The sequence below is a fragment of the Scyliorhinus torazame genome, chromosome 2 (genome assembly GCF_047496885.1).
Source record: "Scyliorhinus torazame isolate Kashiwa2021f chromosome 2, sScyTor2.1, whole genome shotgun sequence".
NCBI lineage: Eukaryota > Metazoa > Chordata > Chondrichthyes > Carcharhiniformes > Scyliorhinidae > Scyliorhinus > Scyliorhinus torazame.
The window spans coordinates 187,433,571-187,457,241 of NC_092708.1; the positions used below are offsets into that span (position 1 = coordinate 187,433,571).

Here is a 23,671-nt window from a genome sequence, read left to right on the forward strand (position 1 = left end):
GCCGGAATGTGGCGACTAGGGGATTTTCACAGTAACTTCATTGCAGTGTTAACATAAGCCTACTTGTGACAATAAAGATTATTATTATTATGTTCCAACTTGGAGAGAAAGCTGCCAACTCTGGTTGCCGATAATCCTGGAGGTTTCCGCTCCTACATCCAATCTGCTGATTTCTCCAACGGGCCTGTTGTCAGACATTGTTCAGCCACATCTCCAATACTTTTGTAACTAAGTGTTCAGGAGGAAATGAACACACCAACTCTGTATTCATTATTCCTTTCCAGATGATTATAAATCCTATCTCTTATATGATTCTGTTCTGCAGGTTTTTTAACGTATTTTTATTAAGGCATTTATAAATATATACATAAAACACAATCCAAAACTAAGAAAAAGAAAACAAACAGGAAATCACATAGCCAATAAATAATATTACATTACTACTTCTGAAAGTAATGTTGTATTGCTTTATGCAATTGCTTTATGCAATACTTGCTTCTTCTAGGATGATCTTTAACTCAATGTTGAATAACACTCGTAGTCTTCCAATTAGAGCAAATTCTTATTAAGTAACATTGATAAATTAACTGTGAGTTTGTTCTCTCTCCAATGCTTAAACTAGATGTTAAATGAACATGAAAATAAGAAATGCTTATGATTAGCTGCCTCTGCACGGACCCACTTAAGCCCTCACTTCCACCCTGCCCCCGTAACCCAATAACCCCTCACCTTTTTGGTCACGAAGGGCAATTTAACATGGCCAATCCACCTAACCTGCACGTCTTTGGACTGCAGGAGGAAACCCACGCAGGCACAGTGAGAACGTGCAGACTCCTCACAGACGGTGCCTCAGCAGGGAATCGAACCTGGGACCCTGGCGCTGTGAAGCCACAGTGCTCGCCACTTGTGTTACCGTACTGCCCCATCCATTATGGAGCCCCGTCCATTCCCTCGCTACCTGAATCCCCAAATACTGAAATCCTGTTCTGCAGATTTTATTCCAAGCAGTAGTATCTCCGAGAAGATAGGAGAGGCACTAAATGAATATTTTTCATCAGTATTCACACAGGAAAAAGACAATGTTGTCGAGGAGAATACTGAGATACAGGCTACTAGACTAGACGGGATTGAGGTTCACTAGGAGGAGGTGTTAGCAATTCTGGAAAGTGTGAAAATAGATAAATCCCCTGGGCCGGATGGGATTTATCCTAGGATTCTGAGATTGCAGAGCCTTTGGCTTTGATCTTTATGTTGTCATTGTCTACAGGAATAGTGCCAGAAGCCTGGAGGATAGCAAATGTTGTCCCCTTGTTCAAGAAGGGGTGTAGAGACAACCCCAGTAACTATAGACCAGTGAGCCTTAGTTCTGTTGTGGGCAAAGTCTTGGAAAGGATTATAAGAGATAGGATTTATAATCATCTGGAAAGGAATAATTTGATTAGGATAATCAGCACGGTTTTGTGGAGGGTAGGTCGTGCCTCACAAACCTTATTGAGTTCTTTGAGAAGGTGACCAATCAGGTGGACGAGGGTAAAGCAGTTGATGTGGTGTATATGGATTTCAGTAAAGCGTTTGATAAGGTTCCCCACGGTAGGCATTTGCAGAAAATACGGAGGCATGGGATTGAGGGTGATTTCGCAGTTTGGATTAGAAATTGGCTAGCTGTAAGAAGACAAAGGGTGGTGGCTGATGGGAAATGTTCAGCCTGGAGTTCAGTTACTAGTGGTGTACCACAAGGATCTGTTTTGGGGCCACTGCTGTTTGTCATTTTTATAAATGACCTGGAGGAGTGCAGAGAAGGATGAGTGAGTAAATTTGCGGATGACACTAAAGTCGGTGGAGTTGTGGACAGTGCGGAAGGATGTTGCAGGTTACAGAGGGACATAGATAAGCTGCAGAGCTGGGCTGAGAAGTGGCAAATGGAGTTTAATGCAGAAAGGTGTGAGGTGATTCATTTTGGAAGGAGTAATAGGAATACAGAGTACTGGGCTAATGGTAAGATTCTTGGTAGTGTAGATGAGCAGAGAGATCTTGGTGTCCATGTTCATAGATCCCTGAAAGTTGCCACCCAGATTGATAGGATTGTTAAGATGGCGTACGGATTGTTAGCTTTTATTGGTTTTCTTTTTATCAGGTGCGGCCGCATTTGGAGTATTGCGTGCAGTTCTCGTCGCCTCATTATAGGAAGGATGTGGAAGCATTGGATAGGGTGCAGAGGACATTTACCAGAATGTCGCCTGGTATGGAGGGAAGATCTTATGAGGAAAGGCTGAGGGACTTGAGGCTGTTTTCGTTCGAGAGAAGAAGGTTAAGAGGTGACTTAATTGAGGCATAAAAGATGATCAGAGGATTGGATAGGGTGGACAGTGAGAGCCTTTTTCCTCGGATGGTGATGTCTAGCATGAGGAGACATAGCTTTAAATTGAGGGGAGATAGATATAGGACAGATGTCAGAGGTAGGTTCTTTACTCAGAGAGTAGTAAGTGTGTGGAATGCCCTGCCTGCAACAGTAGTGGACTCGCCAACATTAAGGGCATTTAAATGGTCATTAGATAGACATATGGACGATAAGGGAATAGTGTAGATGGGCTTTAGATTGGTTTCACAGGTCGGCGCAACATCGAGGGCCGAAGGGCCTGTACTGCGCTGTAATGTTCTATGTTCTATCTATATAGTAGTGAGGGGGACGTGATTTCATCTTTAATCCAGCAACTCCGATGTGGCTTCAGCCCTGCCCCTAATAGATATTCCCTCAACCACGAGTGCCACAAGTCCCCAACATTCAGTCTAAAATGTCTGGATCCTGTGATTCTCGCGGTCACTGACGATGATGTCCCCTTCACAGAAAGCTACACCCTCAAGACCTTTGACCTGCCCATTCCCAGTCCCCCAGCTCCCAAATGCCTGCAGGAATGTTCCATCGGGCCGGAAGAGCTGGACCCGGTTGTTACCGCTGTCTCCCACCAGGATGTTCCCCTCGTGGTCCAGCGCCACACCGCGGGGGTACTTGAACTGTCCCAGGGCCGTGCCCTCACAGCCAAACTTGCCAAGGAATCTGCCGGACGTGTCGAAGATCTGGATGCGGTGGTTGCCACTGTCGCTGACCACCACCCTGTTCAGTGGGCCGACCGCCACATAGTGGGGCTGGTCCAGTTGACCGTCACCCGCGCCACGACAACCAAACTTACGGACAAATTGGCCACCTGGGGTGAAGAGCTGCATCCGGTGGTTGTCCTTGTCGCAGACGTAGATAAGGCCCAGTTGATCGACTGCCACTCCCCAGGGGTAGCTCAACTGCCCATCTCCAGAACCTTCACGGCCAAAGTCCCGGACAAAGCGGCCAGAGCTGTGGAAGAGCTGCAGCCGGTGGTTGTAACGGTCAGCGGTTACAATCCAGCCCTGGTTACTGACAGCCACACCAGCCAGGCAATCAAACTCCCCCACGGCGCTACCGTACGACCCAAAACTTCGGAGGAAGCGGCCTCTCCTGTCAAATACCTGTTTGAGAGAATAACAAGAAGCTCAAGCGTGACAACCATTCAGTTAAAGTGGCAGAGAGCTGCTCGGGCCCGGGGTGTGGGTGGCTTGGAGGGGGTGGCTTGGAATTACAGACAATTTCAAACTTTGTTACAAAACCTGATTTTTTTTTAAAGATCACAGGCCAAAGGGCTACATAGTGGCACAGTGGTTAGCACTGCTGCCTCACGGTGTCGAGGCCCCGAGTTCGATCCCAGCCCCAGGTCACTGTCCGTGTGGTATTTGCACATTCTCCCCGTGTCTACGTGGGTTTCGCCCCCACACCCAAAGAAGTGCAGGCAAATGGATTGGCCACGCTAAATTGTCCCTTAATGGGAAAAAATAAATTGCGAAATTTATTTTTAAAAAGGATCACAAAATCAAATTCATGTCTGCAGGCTGAATTTCCATTGGATTAGATGGAGGTATTTAAGAGGAAACTGCCCAAGGCAGTGAGGGAGAAGATAATTGATGCACTATCAATTACGACGAGACGAGAGTAGAGAGTAATCGAGGCTTTATTACGCAGAGATGTGTTGCCTCCTACAGCTGCTGCTGAAATGGCTGCAGCTCGGTGAGCACACACATTTATACTCCGCCTACTGGGCAGAGCCAGCAGGCAGGGATCTACCCATATACCTGTAGTACAGGCACCTTACCGTATTACATCTCATATGTGTACTATATACAAACAGTGGTGACTACCACATTCACCCCCTGTTAAAAAAGAGTCCAGCGGTGGGGGCGTGGAAAACTATTTACATGTATGTGAGCATTTTTAAAGTGTACATTTCTGGAAAAATTCACAAATTCAGCCGGCCAGGTGCCTTGATCCTCTGCTGTGAGCGCCGCAGTCCCGGTGGCGATGCAAGTGCCGGCTTGGTCGCCGGTGACCCCGGGAGCATGTGGTCCTCATCTTCATCCCCGGGTGGAACCAATGGGAGGACAGATCGTCCTGGAGCGGGGACTGTGGTGAGGTGCGCTGGGGGGAGAATGGGTTGCGCCGGGGCAGATGGGTGGGGGGGTGGTGGAACCAGCTACTGCCAGGTCCCTGGAGGAGACTGTGTCTTGGCGGCCATCGGGGTACGCCACGTAGGCGTACTGCGAGTTTGCATGGAGTAGCTGTACCCTCTCGACCAACGGGTCCGCCTTGTGGAGCCGCACGTGTTTGCGGAGGAGAACAGGTCCTGCCAGCCACGTTGGGAGCGAAACCCCGGAGGTGGACTTCCTAGGGAAGGCAAGGATACGTTCATGGGGGGTTGCATTAGACGCAGTGCAAAGTAGCGATCGAATGGAGCGGAGGACATCGGGGAGGACCCCCTGCCAGCGGGAGACCGGGAGATGTTTAGACCGTAGGGTCAACAGGACGGCCTTCCAGACCATCCCGTTCTCCCTCTCCACCTGCCCATTTCCCCGGGGGTTGTAGCTGATCGTCCTGCTCGAGGCAATGCCCTTGCTGAGCAGGAATTGACGCAGCTCATCGCTCACAAAGGAGGATCCCTGGTCGCTGTGGACGTAAGCGGGGAAACCGAACAGAGTGAAGATGCTATTGAGGGCTTTGATGACTGTGGCAGACGTCATATTGGGGCATGGAATGGCGAGGGGGAATCTGGAGTATTCGTCGACCACATTAAGGAAGGACGTGTTTCGGTCGGACGGGGGGAGGGGCCCTTTGAAGTCCATGCTGAGGCGTGCAAAGGGACGGGAGGCCTTCACCAGGTGCGCTCGGTCTGGCCGGTAGAATTGCAGTTTGCACTCCGCGCAGATCTGGCAGTCTTTGGTGACCGCCCTGACTTCCGCAATGGAGTAGGGCAGGTTGCGGGCCTTTATGATGTGAAAGAACCGGGTGACTCCTTGGTGACAGAGACCATCGTGTAGGGACCGGAGTCGGTCCACTTGTGCGCTGGCACATGTACCTCGGGATAGGGCATCGGGGGGCTCGTTGAGCTTACCGGGGCGATACAAAATCTCGTAATTGTCGGTGGAGTGCTCGATCCTCCACCTCAAGATTTTATCGTTTTTGATCTTGCCCCGCTGTGTATTATTGAACATGAAGGCAACCGACCGTTGGTCAGTGAGGAGAGAGAATCTCCTGCCGGCCAGGTAATGCCTCCAATGTCGCACAGCTTCAACGATAGCTTGGGCCTCCTTTTCGACGGATGAGTGCCGAATTTCGGAGGTGTGGAGGGTGCGGGAAACGAATGCCACGGGTCTGCCTGCCTGGTTGAGTGTGGCGGCGAGAGCGACGTCTGATGCATCGCTCTCAACTTGAAAGGGGAGGGTCTTGTCAACCGCGTGCATCGCGGCCTTGGCGCTGTCGGCCTTGATACGGTTGAAGACCTGGTGAGCCTCGGCCGTCAGGGGGAAAACTGTGGAGTGAATGAGTGGGCAGGCCTTGTCCGCATAGTTAGGGACCCACTGGGCATAGTATGAGAAGAACCCCAGGCATCGTTTGAGGGCCTTGGGGCAGTGGGGGAGGGTGAGTTCCATCACGGGGCGCATGCGATCGGGGTTGGGCCCTAGAACTCCATTTTGCACCACATAGCCAAGGATGACTAATCGGTTTGTGCTGAACACACACTTCTCCTTGTTATACGTTAGGTTTAGGAGTTTGGTGGTGTGGAGAAATTTGAAAAGGTTAGCGTCGTGGTCCTGCTCGTCGTGGCCGCAGATGGTGACGTTATCCAGCTACGGGAAGGTGGCCTGCAGTCCGTACCGGTCAACCATTCGGTCCATCTCCCGTTGGAAGACTGAGACCCCGTTAGTGACGCCGAAGGGAACCCTAAGGAAGTGATAAAGGCGGCTGTCTGCTTCGAATGCCGTATATTGGTGGTCCGCCTTGCGGATGGGGAGCAGGTGGTCGGCAGATTTCAGGTCTACTGTAGAGAAGACCCGGCACTGTGTAATCTGATTGACCATGTCAGATATGCGTGGGAGATATGCGTTGAGCTGAGTGTACCGATTGATGGTCTGACTGTAGTGAATGACCATCCTGTGTTTCTCCCCAGTCTTTACCACCACCACTTGGGCTCTCCAGGGGCTGTTGCTGGCCTCAATGATGCCTTTCCACAGCAGCCGCTGGACCTCCGACCTGATGAAGGTCCTGTCCTGGGCACTGTACCGTCTGCTCCTGGTGGCGACGGGTTTGCAATCCGGGATGAGGTTCGCAAACAGGGAAGGTGGGTCGATCTTGCGGGTCGTGAGGCCGCATACGGTGAGGGGTGGTAGGGGGCCGCCGAATTTCAGAGTTAGACTTTGGAGGTTGCACTGGAAGTCCAGGCCGAGTAGCAGGGCTGCGCAGAGCTTGGGGAGGACGTAGAGCCGCAAGTTGCTGAACTCTACGCCCTGGATGGTGAGGGTGGCGGTGCAGTACCTCCGGATCTCCACGGAGTGGGATCCGGGGCCAGGAAGATTCGTTGGGTAATGGGGTGTACCATGAGGGAGCAGCGCCTTACTGTATCAGGATGGATAAAGCTCACCGTGCTCCTGGAGTCGAGAAGGCAAAGTGTCTTGTGGCCATCGACTTTCACCGTTATTGTCGCGGTTGCGAGGTTGTGTGGCCGGGACTGGTTGAGTGTGATGGAGGCGAGCTGCGGCTGGTGTTGGTGGGCCCCGGGCTGGTCGGCGGCAGTTGCGGGCAATGAGTGGCCCGATGAGGTGCCCGATGAGCAGGGATCCTGAGGTGCCGTCCAAAATGGCACCGAAGATGGCGGCCCCTACGGGGCACACGTGGCGGGCGGCGTTAAAGATGGCGGCGCCCACGGGCCACACAAGTTCTGATGGGGGAAGATGGCGGCGCCCACAGGCCGCACAAGGTCTGATGAGGGGAAGATGGCGGCCCCTATGGGGCACATGTGGCGGGCGGCGTTAAAGGTGGCGGCGCCCATGGGCCACACAAGTTCTGATGGGGGAAGATGGCGGCGCCCACAGGCCGCACAAGGTCTGATGAGGGGAAGATGGCGGCGCCCACGGGCCGCACTTGGGTTGCGGGGGCGAAAATGGCGGCATCCATGGGTCGCACGTGAGGAATGCAGGAACAATGGCTTGGTTACAGCGGTGATCGACCGGGCCTGGCACACCACAGCGAAATGTCCTTTCTTCCCGCAGGCCTTGCAGATTGCACTCCGCGACGGGCAGGGCTGGCAGGGGTGCTTTGTCTGCCCGCAGGAATAGTACTTGAGCCCCCCGGGGTTGGCTGGCTGCCGCGCGGCACAGGCTTGGGGTTGGCTGGGGGGGCGGTCGCTGGTGGGGTCTACGATGTCCAGGATGGAGTCACCGTGCAGTCGGGTACATTACGGGAGGCTACCGTTAGCGAGGTCGCGAGTTTCTTGATTGCCGTGAGGTCGAGCGTACCCCCTTCTAAGCGGCGCTGGTGGATGTACGCCAACCCTATGCCCGTAACGAAAGCATCCCTGATTAGGAGTTTGGAATGTTCAACGGCTGAAACTGCCTGGCAATCGCACTTCCTCGCCAGGGCGTGCAGGGCACGCCAGAAATCGTCCAATGACTCACCGGTGAGTTGTTGCCGCGTGGACAGGAGGTGCCTGGCGTAGACATTGTTGATCGGCCGGGTGTAGTTCTCTTTCAGAAGTGCCATGGCCTCAGTGTAGTTGGGCGCATCCCGGATAAGGGGAAAAATATTGGAGCTCAACCCTGTGTACAGGATCTGGAGTTTCTGTGCCTCTGAGGGTGGTTCTGTCGCTGATCCGATGTAGGCTTCAAAGCAAGCTAGCTAGTGGTCAAAGGCCGACGTGGCGTTGTCTGCTTGGGGGTGTAGCTGCAGGCGATCTGGCTTGATGTGAAGGTCCATCGCTGTAAAATCTCTGCTTAATAAATTGATGCATTATCAATTACGACGAGCTGAGAGAAGAGAGTAATCGAGGCTTTATTAAGCAGAGATGTGTTGCCTCCTACAGCTGCTGCCGAAATGGTTGCAGCTCGGTGAGCACACACCGTATGTACCACTGCTACTCCGCCTACTGGGCGGATCCAGCACAGAAATCTACCCCCGTACCTGTAGTACAGGAGCCTTACCGTATTACATCTCATATGTGTACTATATACAAACAGTGGTGACTACCACAATAATAGAACAAAGAACATTACAGCGCAGTACAGGCCCTTCGGCCCTCGATGTTGCGCCGACCTGTGAAACCACTCTAAAGCCCATCTACACTATTCCCTTATCGTCCATATGTTTATCCAATGACCATTTGAATGCACTTAGTGTTGGCGAGTCCACTAATGTTGCAGGCAGGGCATTCCACGCCCTTACTATCTGAGTAAAGAACCTACCTCTGACATCTGTCCTATATCTATCTCCCCTCAATTTAAAGCTACGTCCCCTCATGCTAGACATCACCATCCGAGGAAAAAGGCTCTCACTATCCACCCTATCTAATCCTCTGATCATCTTGTATGCCTCAATTAAGTCACCTCTTAACCTTCTTCTCTCTAACGAAAACAGCCTCAGGTCCCTCAGCCTTTCCTCATAAGATCTTCCCTCCATACCAGGCAACATTCTGGTAAATCTCCTCTGCACCCTTTCCAATGCATCCACATCCTTCCTATAATGTGGCGACCAGAACTGCACACAATACTCCAAATGCAGCTGCACCGGAGTTTTGTACAGCTGCAATATGACCTTATGGCTCCGAAACTCAAGCCCTCTAACAATAAAAGCTGCATAATCACCAGTTATGCAGGGAGATTCAGATGAGAAAAGATGGGAGGGAGGCTCAAGTGACACATAAACGCCAGTGTACCACTGATACTGGATTCACCGTGTGTACCACTGATACTGGATTCATCGTGTGTACCACTGGATTTACCGTGTGTACCACTGATACTGGATTCACCGTGTGTAGCACTGCTGCTGGATTCACCGTGTGTATCACTGATACTGGATTCACCGTGTGTGTCACTGATGCTGGATTCACCGTGTGTATCACTGATACTGGATTTACCGTGTGTACCACTGATACTGGATTCACCGTGTGTGTCACTGATGCTGAATTCACCGTGTGTATCACTGATGCTGGATTCACCGTGTGTATCACTGATACTGGATTCATCACGTGTATCACTGATACTGGATTCACCGTGTGTATCACTGATGCTGGATTCACCGTGTGTGTCACTGATGCTGAATTCACTGTGTGTATCACTGATGCTGAATTCACCGTGTGTATCACTGATGCTGGATTCACCGTGTATATCACTGATGCTGAATTCACCGTGTGTACCACTGATACTGGATTCACCATGTGTATCACTGATGCTGAATTCACTGTGTGTACCACTGATACTGGATTCACCGTGTGTAGCACTGCTGCTGGATTCACCGTGTGTACCACTGGATTTACCGTGTGTACCACTGATACTGGATTCACCGTGTGTGTCACTGATGCTGAATTCACCATGTGTATCACTGATGCTGGATTCATCACGTGTATCACTGATACTGGATTCACCGTGTGTATCACTGATGCTGGATTCACCGTGTGTGTCACTGATGCTGAATTCACTGTGTGTATCACTGATGCTGAATTCACCGTGTGTATCACTGATGCTGGATTCACCGTGTATATCACTGATGCTGAATTCACCGTGTGTACCACTGATACTGGATTCACCGTGTGTATCACTGATGCTGAATTCACTGTGTGTACCACTGATACTGGATTCACCGTGTGTACCACTGATACTGGATTCACCATGTGTATCACTGATGCTGAATTCACTGTGTGTATCACTGATGCTGGATTCACCGTGTGTACCACTGATTCTGGATTTAGCGTGTGTACGACTGATACTGGATTCACCGTGTGTATCATTGATGCTGGATTCACCGTGTGTATCACTGATGCTGAATTCACCGTGTGTACCACTGATACTGGATTCAACGTGTGTATCACTGATACTGGATTCACCGTGTGTATCACTGATGCTGAATTCACTGTGTGTACCACTGATGCTGGATTCACCGTATGTATCACTGATGCTGAATTCACCGTATGTACCACTGATATTGGATTCACTGTGTGTACCACTGATTCTGGATTAACCGTGTGTATCACTGATGCTGGATTCACCGTATGTACCACTGATACTGGATTCACTGTGTGTACCACTGATACTGGATTCACCGTATGTATCACTGGTACTGGATTCACTGTACCACTGATACTGGATTCACTGTGTACCACTGATACTGGATTCACCGTGTGTACCACTGATACTGGATTCACCGTGTGTACCACTGATACTGGATTCACCGTGTGTACCACTGATACTGGATTCACCGTGTGTACCACTGATACTGGATTCACCGTGTCTACCACTGATACTGGATCCACCGTGTCTACCACTGATACTGGATCCACCGTGTCTACCACTGATACTGGATTCACCGTGTCTACCACTGATACTGGATTCACCGTGTGTACCATTGAGACTGGATTCACTGTGTGTGCACCATTGGGACTGGACTCACCGTGTGTACCACTGATACTGGATTCACCGTGTGTACCAATGACACTGGATTCACCGTGTGTACCACTGATACTGGATTCACCGTGTGTACCACTGATACTGGATTCACCGTGTGTACCACTGATACTGGATTCACCGTGTGTACCACTGATACTGGATTCACCGTGTGTACCACTGATACTGGATTCACAGTGTGTACCAATGACACTGGATTCACCGTGTGTACCACTGATACTGGATTCACCGTGTGTACCACTGATACTGGATTCACTGTGTCTACCACTGATACTGGATTCACCGTGTCTACCACTGATACTGGATTCACCGTGTGTACCATTGAGACGAGGTTCTCTGTGTGTGTGTACCATTGGGACTGCACTTACCGTGTGTCCCACCAATTCTCAATTTACTCCGAATTCCATATCTCACATTATGTGGTCATTGTGTGTACTGTACGTCTCCATTCTACATATACATAAGAACACAAGATATAGGATTGGGAATTGGCCATACATCCTCGCAAGTGAGCACCACCATTCAATACGAATTGGCCCCCCAAACCATCTCCTTTTGCCCACCAAGTCCCTTCAACTGTCTGCCTCTGGTCTACAGTCTGCCAACTGGTTGTTTCACTGATTCCTTACCTGAACTCTGTGGTTACTGCTGTCTGCCACCACCAGCTCACCTTCCAGGGTTGCAGCCACCCCTCGGGGCCAGGTGAAATGTCCCATGTCACTCCCCTTCGATCCTATCTTGCGTTTCATGCAGCCCTTCTCTTGATAATGGAGCAGGAGGCTGCGGCCAGTCAATCTGAAGCCCACTAGATTATTACAAATATCCTGAGGTTCAATCACCAGAGTTGGGGTGTCTGTGGGGCAAAGAGTGTTAGGCCTTTGTCCTAACTGTGGCCTTGAGGTTAAAATGTTAGTTGGTGCCTTGAGGAGGAGGCTAGATGAGTTGGTAAGAGGCAGTGGGGGGTACATGTCAGTACTGTTTGGTGTTGAGGTGATGCTTGGGTATGACCTCTGAACCACCTGACCACTAGGCAAAGGGGAAGAGATGATTGGCGATGGTGTGAAGTCTTTTGTAACCCAGATTACAGTTCCAAAGTTAATGCCATTATGGTAGATAGCAGTGCTGGGCACAAACGTCAGAATTTGCGGCCGCTCCTGTTGGGGCTTCTCCAACTGCCTCACCTGATCAATCAGCTCTTTGGACTGTTGGTGCAGCTGCCAGAGTTTGGTGCTCGGAAGGCTACTGTTTTTGGCCAAGCTGCTATCGACGCAGTCACAGTGGCTGGACAGAGTGGCCAACCCAAGCTCAAGGTCCTCCTGCTTGCTGCGGAGAGTCCTACCCGAGCTCCATATCATGCTCTCCACCTCCAGAAGTAATGCCTGTTCCCGCTCCTTTAACTCGGCCATGTGCCGTTCGGTACTGTGGCGAATCTTGGCTCGTACCGATTCTCCGTTCTCCCGGACGGACGCCGACCTCTGCTCGAGAGACCGGAGGGCGTCAGAGAGTTTAGGGATGAACCTTCTCATCTGGGATACCAAGCTCCTGAGGTCCCACCGCACTCGCTCCATGTGTATGCGGTGGCAGGAATTACAAAGTTGATTCTGGCAGTGGTGACACGTGCCAAGCTCTTTCTCCAGGCCGCACAAACCACAGGTCAGTGTCCCGATATTCGTTTGACCACTAATTTGCCCCATGGAGATGTCCAGAAAGCCGAGAATGGTTCTGTTGCTTGGGAACCCGGCTACGCCTTCCCTGGGGATGGCATGGACCCTCCGGCACTCAGGGCATTTCACCTCCCGGGCATTTTGGTCCACTAGGCCGCTCAAGCAGGGTTCTTGGCAGAAGGTGTGCTGGCAAGGCAGGAGCTTGGGCCTGGTGTAACGCTCGAGGCAAACTGAGCAGGTCAGCAGCTGCTCCACCAGATGAGGGTTCATTTCCCACTCTTTGCATCCTGTGGAGAACAGAAGCAGAGTTACAGAATCTTCACCTCTCTTGCATTGTAACTCCCATCACACACACACAATGTCCAATTGAACTGATAGACTGGGAGACATCCAGGAAGCAGTTCTTAAGGAGCTGATCTTTTCCGGGTCAACAACTGGGGGCTGTATTTAATCTCAGCACCTTCAGGTTGGGTGAGGGAGCTGCAAGGATTCCTCCAGCGGATTGATACCCAAGAATCTAGCTAATATAGGTGTACCCACCAGCTGAGAACAGGATTGCATCAACTGCGATGCTCTCCTGGTTGAATATCTCAGTGAGAGCACTGTCAGGAGAGTCGGGGACTTGAACCCCAAGCAATGCCAGAACTTTCATGAGAGCAGACAACATTGCACAAAACTTATTCTTCAAAACGTACTTTCTGTTTCTCGAGATTCCCATCAAATATTCCCAGGACAGGTATGGCACAGATTGGGTGGCACGGTGGTGCAGTGGTTAGCACTGCTGCCAATGTCGCTGAGGACCCGCGTTCAATCCCGGCCCCGGGTCACTGTCCGTGTGGAGTTTGCACATTCTCCCCGTGTCTGCGTGCCAAGGCTGGAGAATTATAGCCGCGAGGAGAGATCAGAGAGGTTGGGGCTGTTTTCCTTGAACAGAGAAGGCTGAGGGGTGACATGATTGAGGTGTACAAAATTGTCAGAGGTAGAGATAGAGAAATAGGAGAAACCTGTTCCCCTTAGCAGACAGTTCAGAAACCGGGGGTCATAGATTCAAGATAACTGGCAGAAAGATTCAAGGGGACATGAGGGAAAACCTTTTTACGCAGAGGGTAGTGGGAGTCTGGAATTTGCTGCCTGAGTCTGTGGTGAGCAGAGACCCTAAACTCTTTTGAGAAATACCTGGATCTGCACTTTAAATGCTGTACATTGCAGGGCTATAGGGCGTGTGCAGGAAGACGATGGGCCGAATGGCCCCATTCTGTGCTGTACCATTTCTACGGTTCTCTGCCCCATTTGGGTGCAGTGGTGCTACGATTGTGTTAAAAGGGCTTGTGGCCGGACTTCCGGTGGCGGCCATGGAGTGAGCGGTCGCACATTTGGTGGCTCCCGCTCAAAGTGGCATTTTTCGGCCCTTTCCGCATCTGAAGGGTGAAGTTTTGGATGGAAAGAGGTGTAGGAGTACCAGGAGAAGGTGTAACTCCTCTGGTGTAGTTGGTGGATGGATCCCAGAACTAGGAGTGGGGCAAGAAGAACGGAGCTGTTGGTGCAGGAGAGTCTTCGTGGTGCGCCACAGGATAAGATGGCAGAGGGCAAAGGTCTTTCCACCCAGTGGTCAATGGAGCAGTTGGTGGGATTTCTGAACGCTAAGTTCAGCCAGCAGAGGAAGGAGGCCCTGGAAGACCTGGTCAAAGTGGCGGAACCGGTTAAAGCAGATATCGAGGGACTGGATCAAAGGCTGGAGTCCCAGGACCGGGTGATCCAGAAAGTGGAGGAGGCGGTGTGAGAGCACGTGGAGCAGATGACCCCGTTGGTGGTGAGGTGGGGGTGATGCCGGAGACCCAGAAGAGGCTGAAGGAAAAGGTGGAGGACCTGGAGAACAGCTCCAGAAGGCAAAATTTGAGGATTGTAGGAATGCCCGAAGGCATCGAAGGTGCGGAGGCCGGTGTGTATGTGGCCAAAATGTTGGAGCAGTTGATGGGGGAAGGAAGCCTTTAATCAGTCCCTGTAGATCGACCAAGCGCACAGGGCACTAGTGAAGAGACCACAAGTGGGCGAGCTGCCAAAGGCGATGGTGGTGCGGTCGCACCGCTGTCTGGATAAGGAAAAGATTCTTCGGTGGGCGAGGCAGTCGAGGAGGTGCACCTGGGAAGGGAACAAGCTGCGGGTACCAGGGCTTGGGCACAGAACTGGCGAAGAGGAGGGCTGGGTTTAATCAGGCTGCCCTCTTCAAGAAGTGGATGAAGCTTGTACTGATGTACCTCGCCCGCCTCTGGATTACTTTTCGGAATCAAGAACATTATTTTAGTACGCCGGAGGAGATGGAGTTTATGAGAGACACTGGACTCACAAGAGTAGGACAATGAGCTTCGGAGGTTTTCTGAGGAGGTTTCTTTGTTCTCGGGAAACATTTCCCCTTGAAATGTTATTTTGGATTTGATGGTGGGGTGTTTGGAGAGAAAGTCCCTCCGTGGGGGGAGTATCAAGGGTGAGTGCACCTTTCCTGCTTTTTGTGAGAGTGTGGACGGGGGGTGAGGTGGGGACGGGGTGGGTGTAAGGGGTTCGGAGGCCTTGGACGGGGGCCACCATGCTAGCTGGGTGGGCTAGTTAACGGGAGTGCAGTGGGGTGATGTCAGGAGGTAGGTGAAGGGGAGGGGGATGGGGTTGTTGTATTTTGGGGAGGGGGGTGGGGTTGTTGTATTGTTTGGGGGAGGGGGTTGCTGACAGGGGTGTGGTTGCTGAGCTGCAGTTGGAAAGGGAGTGATGACGGTGGACATCCAAGGGTGGGTCTGGAGGGTCGCGTGACACGGGCCGGAGGCTGGCCGAAAAAGGGATATGGTTGATCGGCAGGGGAGGGGGCAGGGAGCCCCCTGACCAGGCTGGTCACATGGAACATGCGGGGTTTGAATGGGCCTGTTAAATGGTCACTTGTGTTCGTGCACCTGAGGAGTCTGAAGGCGGACGTGGCCTTTTTTGCAGGAGACGCACCTATAGATAGGGGACCAGACAAGGTTGAGGAAGGGATGGGTGGGTCAGGGGTTCCACTCGGGATTGGTCATGAAGCCGAGGGGGTGCTGGAGAATAAGCAGGTGGCATTCGAGGTGGGGAGCATTGTGGCAGATCCGGGAGGAGGTTTGTTTATGCCCCAAATTGGGATGGTATAGATTCCATGAGACGGGTTCTAGGGAAGATTCCTGACCTGGACTCGCACCAGTTGATCATGTGGGGGGTGTTAATATGGTGAAGAGCCAAGCTTGGACCGATTGAGCCCGAGATCGGGGATGATGTCGGCAGTGGCAAAGGAGCTGAAGGGGTCTATGGAGCGTATGGGGGTGGTGGATCCGCGGAGGTTTGGGAGGCCGAGGGTGAAGGAATTTTCATATTTTTCCCACGTCCACCAGGTGTCCTCCCAGATTGATTTTTTTGAGGACAGGGCATTGTTGGCAGGGTTGGGCGATTCAGAGTATTCGGCGATCATGGTCTCCGAAGTGGAGGCTGGATGTGAGGTTCTTGGCGGATGAGGAGGAGTGCTAGCGGGTGAGGGCAGCCATTCAAGGGTATGTAGAGCTCAATGACACGGGGGAGGTCACGGTCGCCACACTGTGGGAGGCACTCAAGGCGGTGGTTCGGGAGGAAGTTTATTTCAATTTGAGCGTGTAGGGATAAGGAAGAATGGGTAGAGATGGCAAGGCTGCTAGATGAGATCATGAGGGTAGACAGGAGGTATTCAGAGACCCCGGAGGCAGGACTGTTGAAGGAGAAGCAGATGCTCCAGGTGGAGTTGGGGTTAGTGTCCATGGGGAAGGCAGTGGGGCAGTTGCGGAGGGCAGTGGTATGAGTACGGGGAGAAGGCGAGTAGGATGCTGGCCCACCAACTGAGGAAGCAGGAAGGTGGCAAGGGATATTAGCAGAGTAAAGGACGAGCCGGGAAGGGTGGTGTTGGACTCAGCCTGGTGGGGGAGAATGGGGTGTTTGAGGCTTTTTACAGAAGTTTGTATGAATCAGAGCCCCCGGCCGGGGAGAGGGGGGGGGGGGGGGGGGGATGTGGCGGTTCCTGGATGGGTTAGAGTTTCCCAGGGTGGATCAGGAATTGATGCAGGGATTGGGAGCCCCTATTGGGTTGAGGGAGGTGAAGGAGAGTATGGGGGCTGCACCGCGGGAAGAGGCGGGTGCCCTCTCTCCCCATTGCTTTTTGCCTTGGCTATAGAGCCATTGGCAATGGCACTTGGAGCATTGAGGGACTGGAAAGGGATTGTGCAGGGGCGTCGCGCACAGGGTTTTGCTGTACGTGGATAGCCTGTTATATAGTTCAGACCCATTGGGTGGTATTGGGGGAATTATGGGGATTTTGGAGGAATCTGGCCGGTTCTCCGGGTACAAGTTGAATATGGGAAAGAGCGAGACGTTCCCGATTGAGGCCAGAGGGCAGGAGAGGAGGTTAGGGAAGCTGCTGTTCAAAATAGTGGTGATAGTGGCATCCAGATGACGCGGGGTTGGGCGCAGCTGCATAAGTTGAATTTGACTCGGCTGGTGGAGCAGATGAAGGGGGAATTTAAGAGGTGGGATATGCTGCCATTGTCGCTGGCGGGTCGGGGGCAGACAGTGAAGATGACGGTGCTGCCGAGGTTCCTGTTGATATTTCAGAATCTCTCGATCTTTGTTCCGAAATCCTTCTTCAAAAAGGTCAATGCGCTGATCTCTGGGTTTGTATGGGTGGGGAAGACTCCGCGGGTCAAAAGAGTTTTTGGATAGCACTGCAGCCTCACGGCACCGAGGTCCCAGGTTCGATCCCGTCTCTGGGTCACTGTCCGTGTGGAGTTTGCACATTCTCCCCGTATTTGCGTGGGTTTCGCCCCCACAACCCAAAGATGTGCAGGGTAGGTGGATTGGCCACGCTAAATTGCCCCTTAATTGGAAAAAAATGAAGTGGGTACTCTAAATTAAAAAAAAAGAGCTTTTGCAGCAAGTCGAGGAGTGGGGGTGTTGGCGTTGTTGAATATAATGAACTACTACTGGGCAGCAAACATCACCATGGTTAGGAAATGGGTAGCGGGGGAGGGGTCGACGTGGGGGCAGATGTAGGCGGCTTCCTATAGGGGAACGAGCTTAAGGGCATTATTACCAGCGTCTCTGCCGTTCTTGCCGGCCAGGCACTCTGTGAACCCAGTGGTGTCGGCCTTGAGGGAGTGGAGGCAGCATTTGGGACTGGAAGGTGCCTCGGTGTGGGCACTGATCTGTGATAATCATAGGTTTGCACCAGGGGCTGGATGTGAGGGATTGGGGGTGGCGGCAGGCAGGGATTGAGCGATTTGTTGACCTGCTTATAGGGGGTAGTTTCACAAAATTGGAGGACCTGGAGGAAGAGTATGAGCTGCCGAGGGGAAACGGTTTCAGGTTCCTGCAGGTTCGGGATTTTGTGGAGAGAGAAGTACCATCCTTTCCTGGGTTATCGTCCTTGTGGTTGCAGGATAAGGTACTTTGAAGGAGGAGATAGGGGAGGGAAAGGTGTCTGAGGTATAATAATAATCTTTATTGTCACCATTAGGCTGACATTAACTCTGCAATGTAACACCGCTGTTTAAGAAGGGAGGGAGGCAGAAGACGGGAAATTATAGGCCGGTTAGCCTGACTTCGGTCATTGGTAAGATTTTAGAGTCCGTTATTAAAGATGAGATCGCGGAGTACTTGGAAGTGCATGATAAAATAGGATTGAGTCAGCACAGCTTCGTCAAAGGGAGGTCGTGTCTGACAAATCTGTTAGAGTTCTTTGAGGAGGTAACAAGGAAGTTAGATAAAGGAGAACCAGTGGACGTGATTTATTTAGATTTCCAAAAGGCCTTTGACAAAGTGCCGCATAGGAGACTGTTAAATAAGTTAAAAGCCCATGGTGTTTAGGGTAAGATCCTGGCATGGATAGAGGATTGGCTGACTGGCAGAAGGCAGAGAGTGGGGATAAAAGGGGTCTTTTTCAGGATGACAACAGGTGACTAGTGGTGTGCCTCAGGGGTCTGCGCTGGGACCACAACTTTTTACAATATACATTAACGATCTGGAAGAAGGAACTGAAGGCACTGTTGCCAAGTTTGCAGATGATACAAAGATCTGTAGAGGGACAGGTAGGGGAAGCAAGGGGGTTGCAGAAGGATTTGGACAAACTAGGAGAGTGGGTAATGAAGTGGCAGATGAAATACAATGTGGAAAAGTGTGAGATTATGCACTTTGGAAGGAGGAATTTAGGCATAGGCTATTTTCTAAATGGGGAAATGCTGAGGAAATCAGAAGCACAAAGGATTTTGGGAGTCCTTGTTCGCGATTATCTTAAGGTTAACGTGCAGGTTCAGTCGGCAGTTAGGAAGGCAAATGCAATGTCAGCATTCATGTCGAGAGGGTTAGAATACAAGAGCAGAGATGCACTTCGGAGGCTGTAGAAGGCTCTGGTCAGACCCCATTTGAAGTATTGTGAGCAGCCTTGGGCCCCATATCTAAGGAAGGATGTGCTGGCCTTGGAAAGGGTCCACAGGTGCTTCACACCTGTGTGAAGGTGTGTAAGGGGCAGGTTTAGCACAGGGCTAAATAGCTGGCTTTTAAAGCAGACGAAGCGCGGGTTCAATTCCCGTACCAGCCTCCCCGAACAGGCGCCGGAATGTGGCGACTAGGGGCTTTTCACAGTAACTTCATTTGAAGCCTACTTGTGACAATAAGCGATTTTAATTTCATTTCACAAGAATGATCCTTGGAATGAAGAGCTTGTCGTATGAGGAACGGTTGAGGACTCTGGGTCTGTACTCGGAGTTTAGAAGGCTGAGGGGGGGATCTTATTGAAACTTACAGGATTCTGCAAGGCCTGGATAGAGTGGACGTGGAAGGGATGTTTCCACTTGTAGGAGAAACTAGAAGAAGAGGACACCATCTCAGACTAAAAGAACGATCCTTTAAAACAGAGATGAGGACGAATTTCTTCAGGCAGAGGGTGGTGAATCTGTGGAACTCTTTGCCGCAGAAGGCTGTGGAGGCCAAATCACTGAGTATCTTTAAGACAGAGATAGATAGGTTCTTGATTAATAAGGGGATCAGGGGTTATGGGGAGAAGGCAGGAGAATGGGGATGAGAAAATATTAGCCATGATTGAATGGCGGAACAGACTTGAGGGGCCGAGTGGCCTAATTCTGCTCCTATGTCTCATGGTCGAATGAAATTACTGTGAAAAGCCTCTAGTCACCACATTCCGGCGCCTGTTTGAGTACACTGAGAGAGAATTCAGAATGTCCAAATTACCTAACAGCACATCTTTCGGGACATGTGGGAGGAAACCGGAGCACCTGGAGGAAACCCACGCAGACACGTGGAGTACGTGCAGACTCCACACAGACAGTGACCCAAGCCGGGAATCGAACCTGGTGCTGTGAAGTAGCAGTGCTAACCACTGTGCTACCGTGCCGCCCATAGGTCTACAAGGAGCTGATGGATAGGGAGGGGGTCCTGGTGGGAGATATAAAGCGTAAGTGGGAGGAGTAGCTGGGTGGGGAGGTGGAGGCTGGGACGTGGGCTGAGGTCCTGCTAAGCCTTATCCAATTTAAAGTAGTTCACAGGGCACATATGACGGTAGCGCGAGGAGTAGGTTTTTTGAGGGGGGAGAGGATAGGTGTGAGCGGTGCGTAGGGTGGCCCGCGAATCACACCCGCATGTTACAGGGGCTGGTTTAGCACAGTGGGATAAACAGCTGGCTTGTAATGCTTGTAATGCAGACAAGGCCAGCAGCGCGGGTTCAATTCCCCTACCGGCCTCCCCGAACAGGCGCCGGAATGTGGCGGCTAGGAGCTTTTCACAGTCACTTCATAGAAGCCTACTTGTGATAATAAGCGATTATTATTATTCTGGTCATTTCTGAAGCTAAAGGGGTTCTGGCAGGGGTTTGCTGATGTAATGTCCGGGATGTTGGGGGTAAAGGTGACCCTGAGTCCGGGGTAGCGATATTCGGGGTGTCGAAAGATCTGGGAGTCCATGGGGCGAGAGAGGCCGATATCTTGGCCTTTGCCTCCCTGATAGTCCAGAGATGGATCTTACTTGGATGGAGGGACTCGGAGCCACCGAAAGCGGGGGTGTGGGTGAATGACCTGGCAGAATTCCTGAGAGTGGGGAAGGTCAAGTTGGTCCTGAGGGGGTCGGTTGATGGGTTCGCTCGGAGGTGGAAGCAGTTCATTGCCTTCTTTAAAGAGGACTGAGGTGTCAGCAAAGGGGGGGGTAAGGGGGTAAAAATGGGGAAGGCAGGACGGGAGGAGGGGGTGAGAGTAGGGAGTGGGGCTTGGTTATTTATAATGTTTTATAATTTTGGTTTGTTTTTTATTAAAATGCCTGAATAATATATGTAAAACAAACAAGGACTTGTGACCCAGAGACCTGGACTAAAATCTGGCGAACACGAGTTTAAATCCCACAATCAATCTTGAATTTAGAATTAACAATGTTGGGAAGTGTGGTAGTATGTATTAGGGGTCATGTGGGACTGGAAGCCCTAATGTCATTGGCTGACAGATCCCGGGTCCTGGTTGGCCGTTGACCTCTAGCTCCGCCCTGAAGGTGGAGTATAAGAAGCCGGAGTCCTCCCCCGCAGGCCATTCTACTATCGAGCTGCGGGGGAACAGACACGCTTAATAAAGCCTCATCGACTTCACTCTATTCGTCTCACGGAGTCTTTGTGCGCTACAGGAAGTATAATGCTGGTCTCACTCAAAGTGACCGTGCAGTTGTCAGAATGTATTTAAAACACATCTGGTTCACTCATGTCCTTTAGAGAAGGAAATAATAATAATAATCTTTATTAGTGTCACAAGTAGGCTTACATTAACACTGCAATGAGGTTACTGTGAAAAGCCCCTCGTCGCCACATTCCAATGCCTGTTCGGGTACACTGAGGGAGAATTCAGAATGTCCAATTCACCTAACAAGCACGTTGTTCGGGATTTGTGGGAGGAAACCGGAGCACCCGGAGGAAACCCACGCAGACACGGGAAGAACATGCTGACTCCGCACAGACAGTGACCCAAGTTGGGAATCGAACCTGGGACCCTGGAGCTGTGAAGCAACAGTGCTACCGTGCCATCCCATCTGCTCATCCTTACCCATTCTGACCTACACATAACTCCAGTCACACAACAATGTGACTGACTCTGAATCGCCCTTTAAATTGGTCGAGCCAGCCATGCAATTGTGTCAAACTCATGACCAGTGGATCAAGAGGAAAGACCATCACTGCCTACTCAGGGAACCTTTGGAATGCCAGCCTTACCAAACAGCAGCTGGAATGGCATAGCACACAAGGCTATGGGCCAAGTGCTGTAAAGTGGTATGAGAACAGATAGGTGCTTGATGGCCTGCGCAGAAACGATTGGGCCGAAGGGCCTCTTTTTGTGCTGTGAAAATCTATGGCTCTAGATGTCCACATTGCCGAGAGTGAATTTAAGGAAGCCAGAGCAGAGTAAAAACCCAACTAAACAACTTCAGAGTGCTCAGCAGGGGCCTTGGTCCCTTTAAGAGCAAAACGAGGAGGTGTAATACACAAGCTGCTCTGAAGAAAACAGACGTCAGCACATAACACCAGGCTCTAAATTAAAAGTGTGGAATCCAGCCGAAGTCTGCTAATCCCTCCCACACACAGAGACACATAAACATGAGTATAAAACCGACTCAGAAATGAATAATATATTCACCAACCGAAGGAAAAATCCTTTCTTCAAATTGAAATATAAATGCCTCTCGCTGCTACCCTCGGGCTGATTGTGCTGTTGCTCCAGGAGTCAGCTCCGGCACTGTAAGTGTGGGAGGGCCGAGGTTGCTCCAATGCTTGGCCTCCTGCCTGTTGTTGCTGTTTACCTTTACCTGTTCCCAATATCGGAGCGCCGGTTGGTGAGCCTCCTCTGTAAAGAGAGAAGCTTGACACCTGATCCGACCGACAGATACTGGATCTGCTCCCTCCACAGATCACCTCCCCCGGAGAGGGGGCCAAGAGAAACAGAGGGCGAGGGAGGGCACACATACACAGAGAGAGAAACAGAGGGAGAGAGAGGAAGTCAAGAAGGAACACACACAGATAGAGACACAGATAGAAAGACAGATAGAGGCACACAGAGAGAAACACAGGAAGACTGAGACAGAGAGAGAGAGAAACACAGAAAGACAGATATGAAACAGAGAGAAATTCGCAGAAACACAGAATTTTTATGACGCAGATGTTTAGTCCCTTGTGCCTGTACCAGCTCTCTCAATGAGTAACTCACCTAGTATTTCCCCCGCCGCCCCCCCCCCCCCCCCCCCCCCCACCGTCTCCTTGTATCCCTGCACATTAGAATACATAGAATCCCTACAGTGCAGAAGAAGGCCATTCAACCCATCGAGTCTGCACTGCCCTGTGGTGATGTTTGTGAGGGTTTCCAGGATGGAAGGCGTAGTGATCACAAAGATCGGGTAGCACGGTAGCACAGTGGATAGCATTGTGGCTTCACCGCGCCAGGGTCCCAGGTTCAATTCCCCGCTGGGTCACTGTCTGTGCGAGTCTGCACATTCTTCCCGTGTCTGCGTGGGTTTCCTCCGGGTGCTCCGGTTTCCTCCCACAGTCCAAAGACGTGCAAGATAGGTGGTTTGGCCATGCTAAATTGCCCTTAGTATCCAAAACGTTTAGGAGGGGTTATTGGGTTATGGGTATAGGGTGGAAGTGAGGGCTTAAGTGGGTCAGTGCAGACTTGATGGGCCAAATGGCCTCCTTCTGCACTGTATGTTCTATGTAAGATACACAAAGCTCTTTTGAAGAACTAAACTAATTTTATTAACACTACTTAATTTGAGTTCGACACTTATTCTGAATAGCAATGTAGGAATTAAACCACACTCACTAACACTCTCTCTATCTATTAATTATAACTATTATATCTTAACTAACTCTGCAATACACTATGAATCGTATCTTCTTCAGCTCCAGTCTAATCCCCTCCCCT

The 23,671-nt window shown here is 51.1% G+C and overlaps 1 protein-coding gene across 1 annotated transcript; it reads right to left on the reverse strand.

Annotated features, from left to right (window-relative positions):
- Positions 1 to 354: 354 nt before the first annotated feature.
- LOC140394240 (tripartite motif-containing protein 3-like) lies at positions 355 to 22,571 on the reverse strand. Its single transcript, XM_072481280.1, has 3 exons — positions 22,395 to 22,571; positions 11,655 to 12,976; positions 355 to 3,498 (listed from the first exon to the last, which is right to left on the reverse strand). Exons 2-3 carry the CDS (start codon positions 12,957 to 12,959, stop codon positions 2,788 to 2,790), a joined length of 2,016 nt encoding a protein of 671 aa, XP_072337381.1. The 5' UTR covers positions 12,960 to 12,976; positions 22,395 to 22,571; the 3' UTR covers positions 355 to 2,787.
- Between the last annotated feature and the right edge of the window lie 1,100 nt (positions 22,572 to 23,671).

Coding starts and splice junctions, on each gene's coding strand:
- LOC140394240 (XM_072481280.1), bottom strand. CDS start 12,959: ATGAACCCTCATCTGGTGGAGCAGCTGCTGACCTGCTCAGTTTGCCTC. Junction 3,499..11,654: donor GCAGTAACCACAGAGTTCAG/GTAAGGAATCAG, acceptor TCTCTCAAACAG/GTATTTGACAGGAGAGGCCG.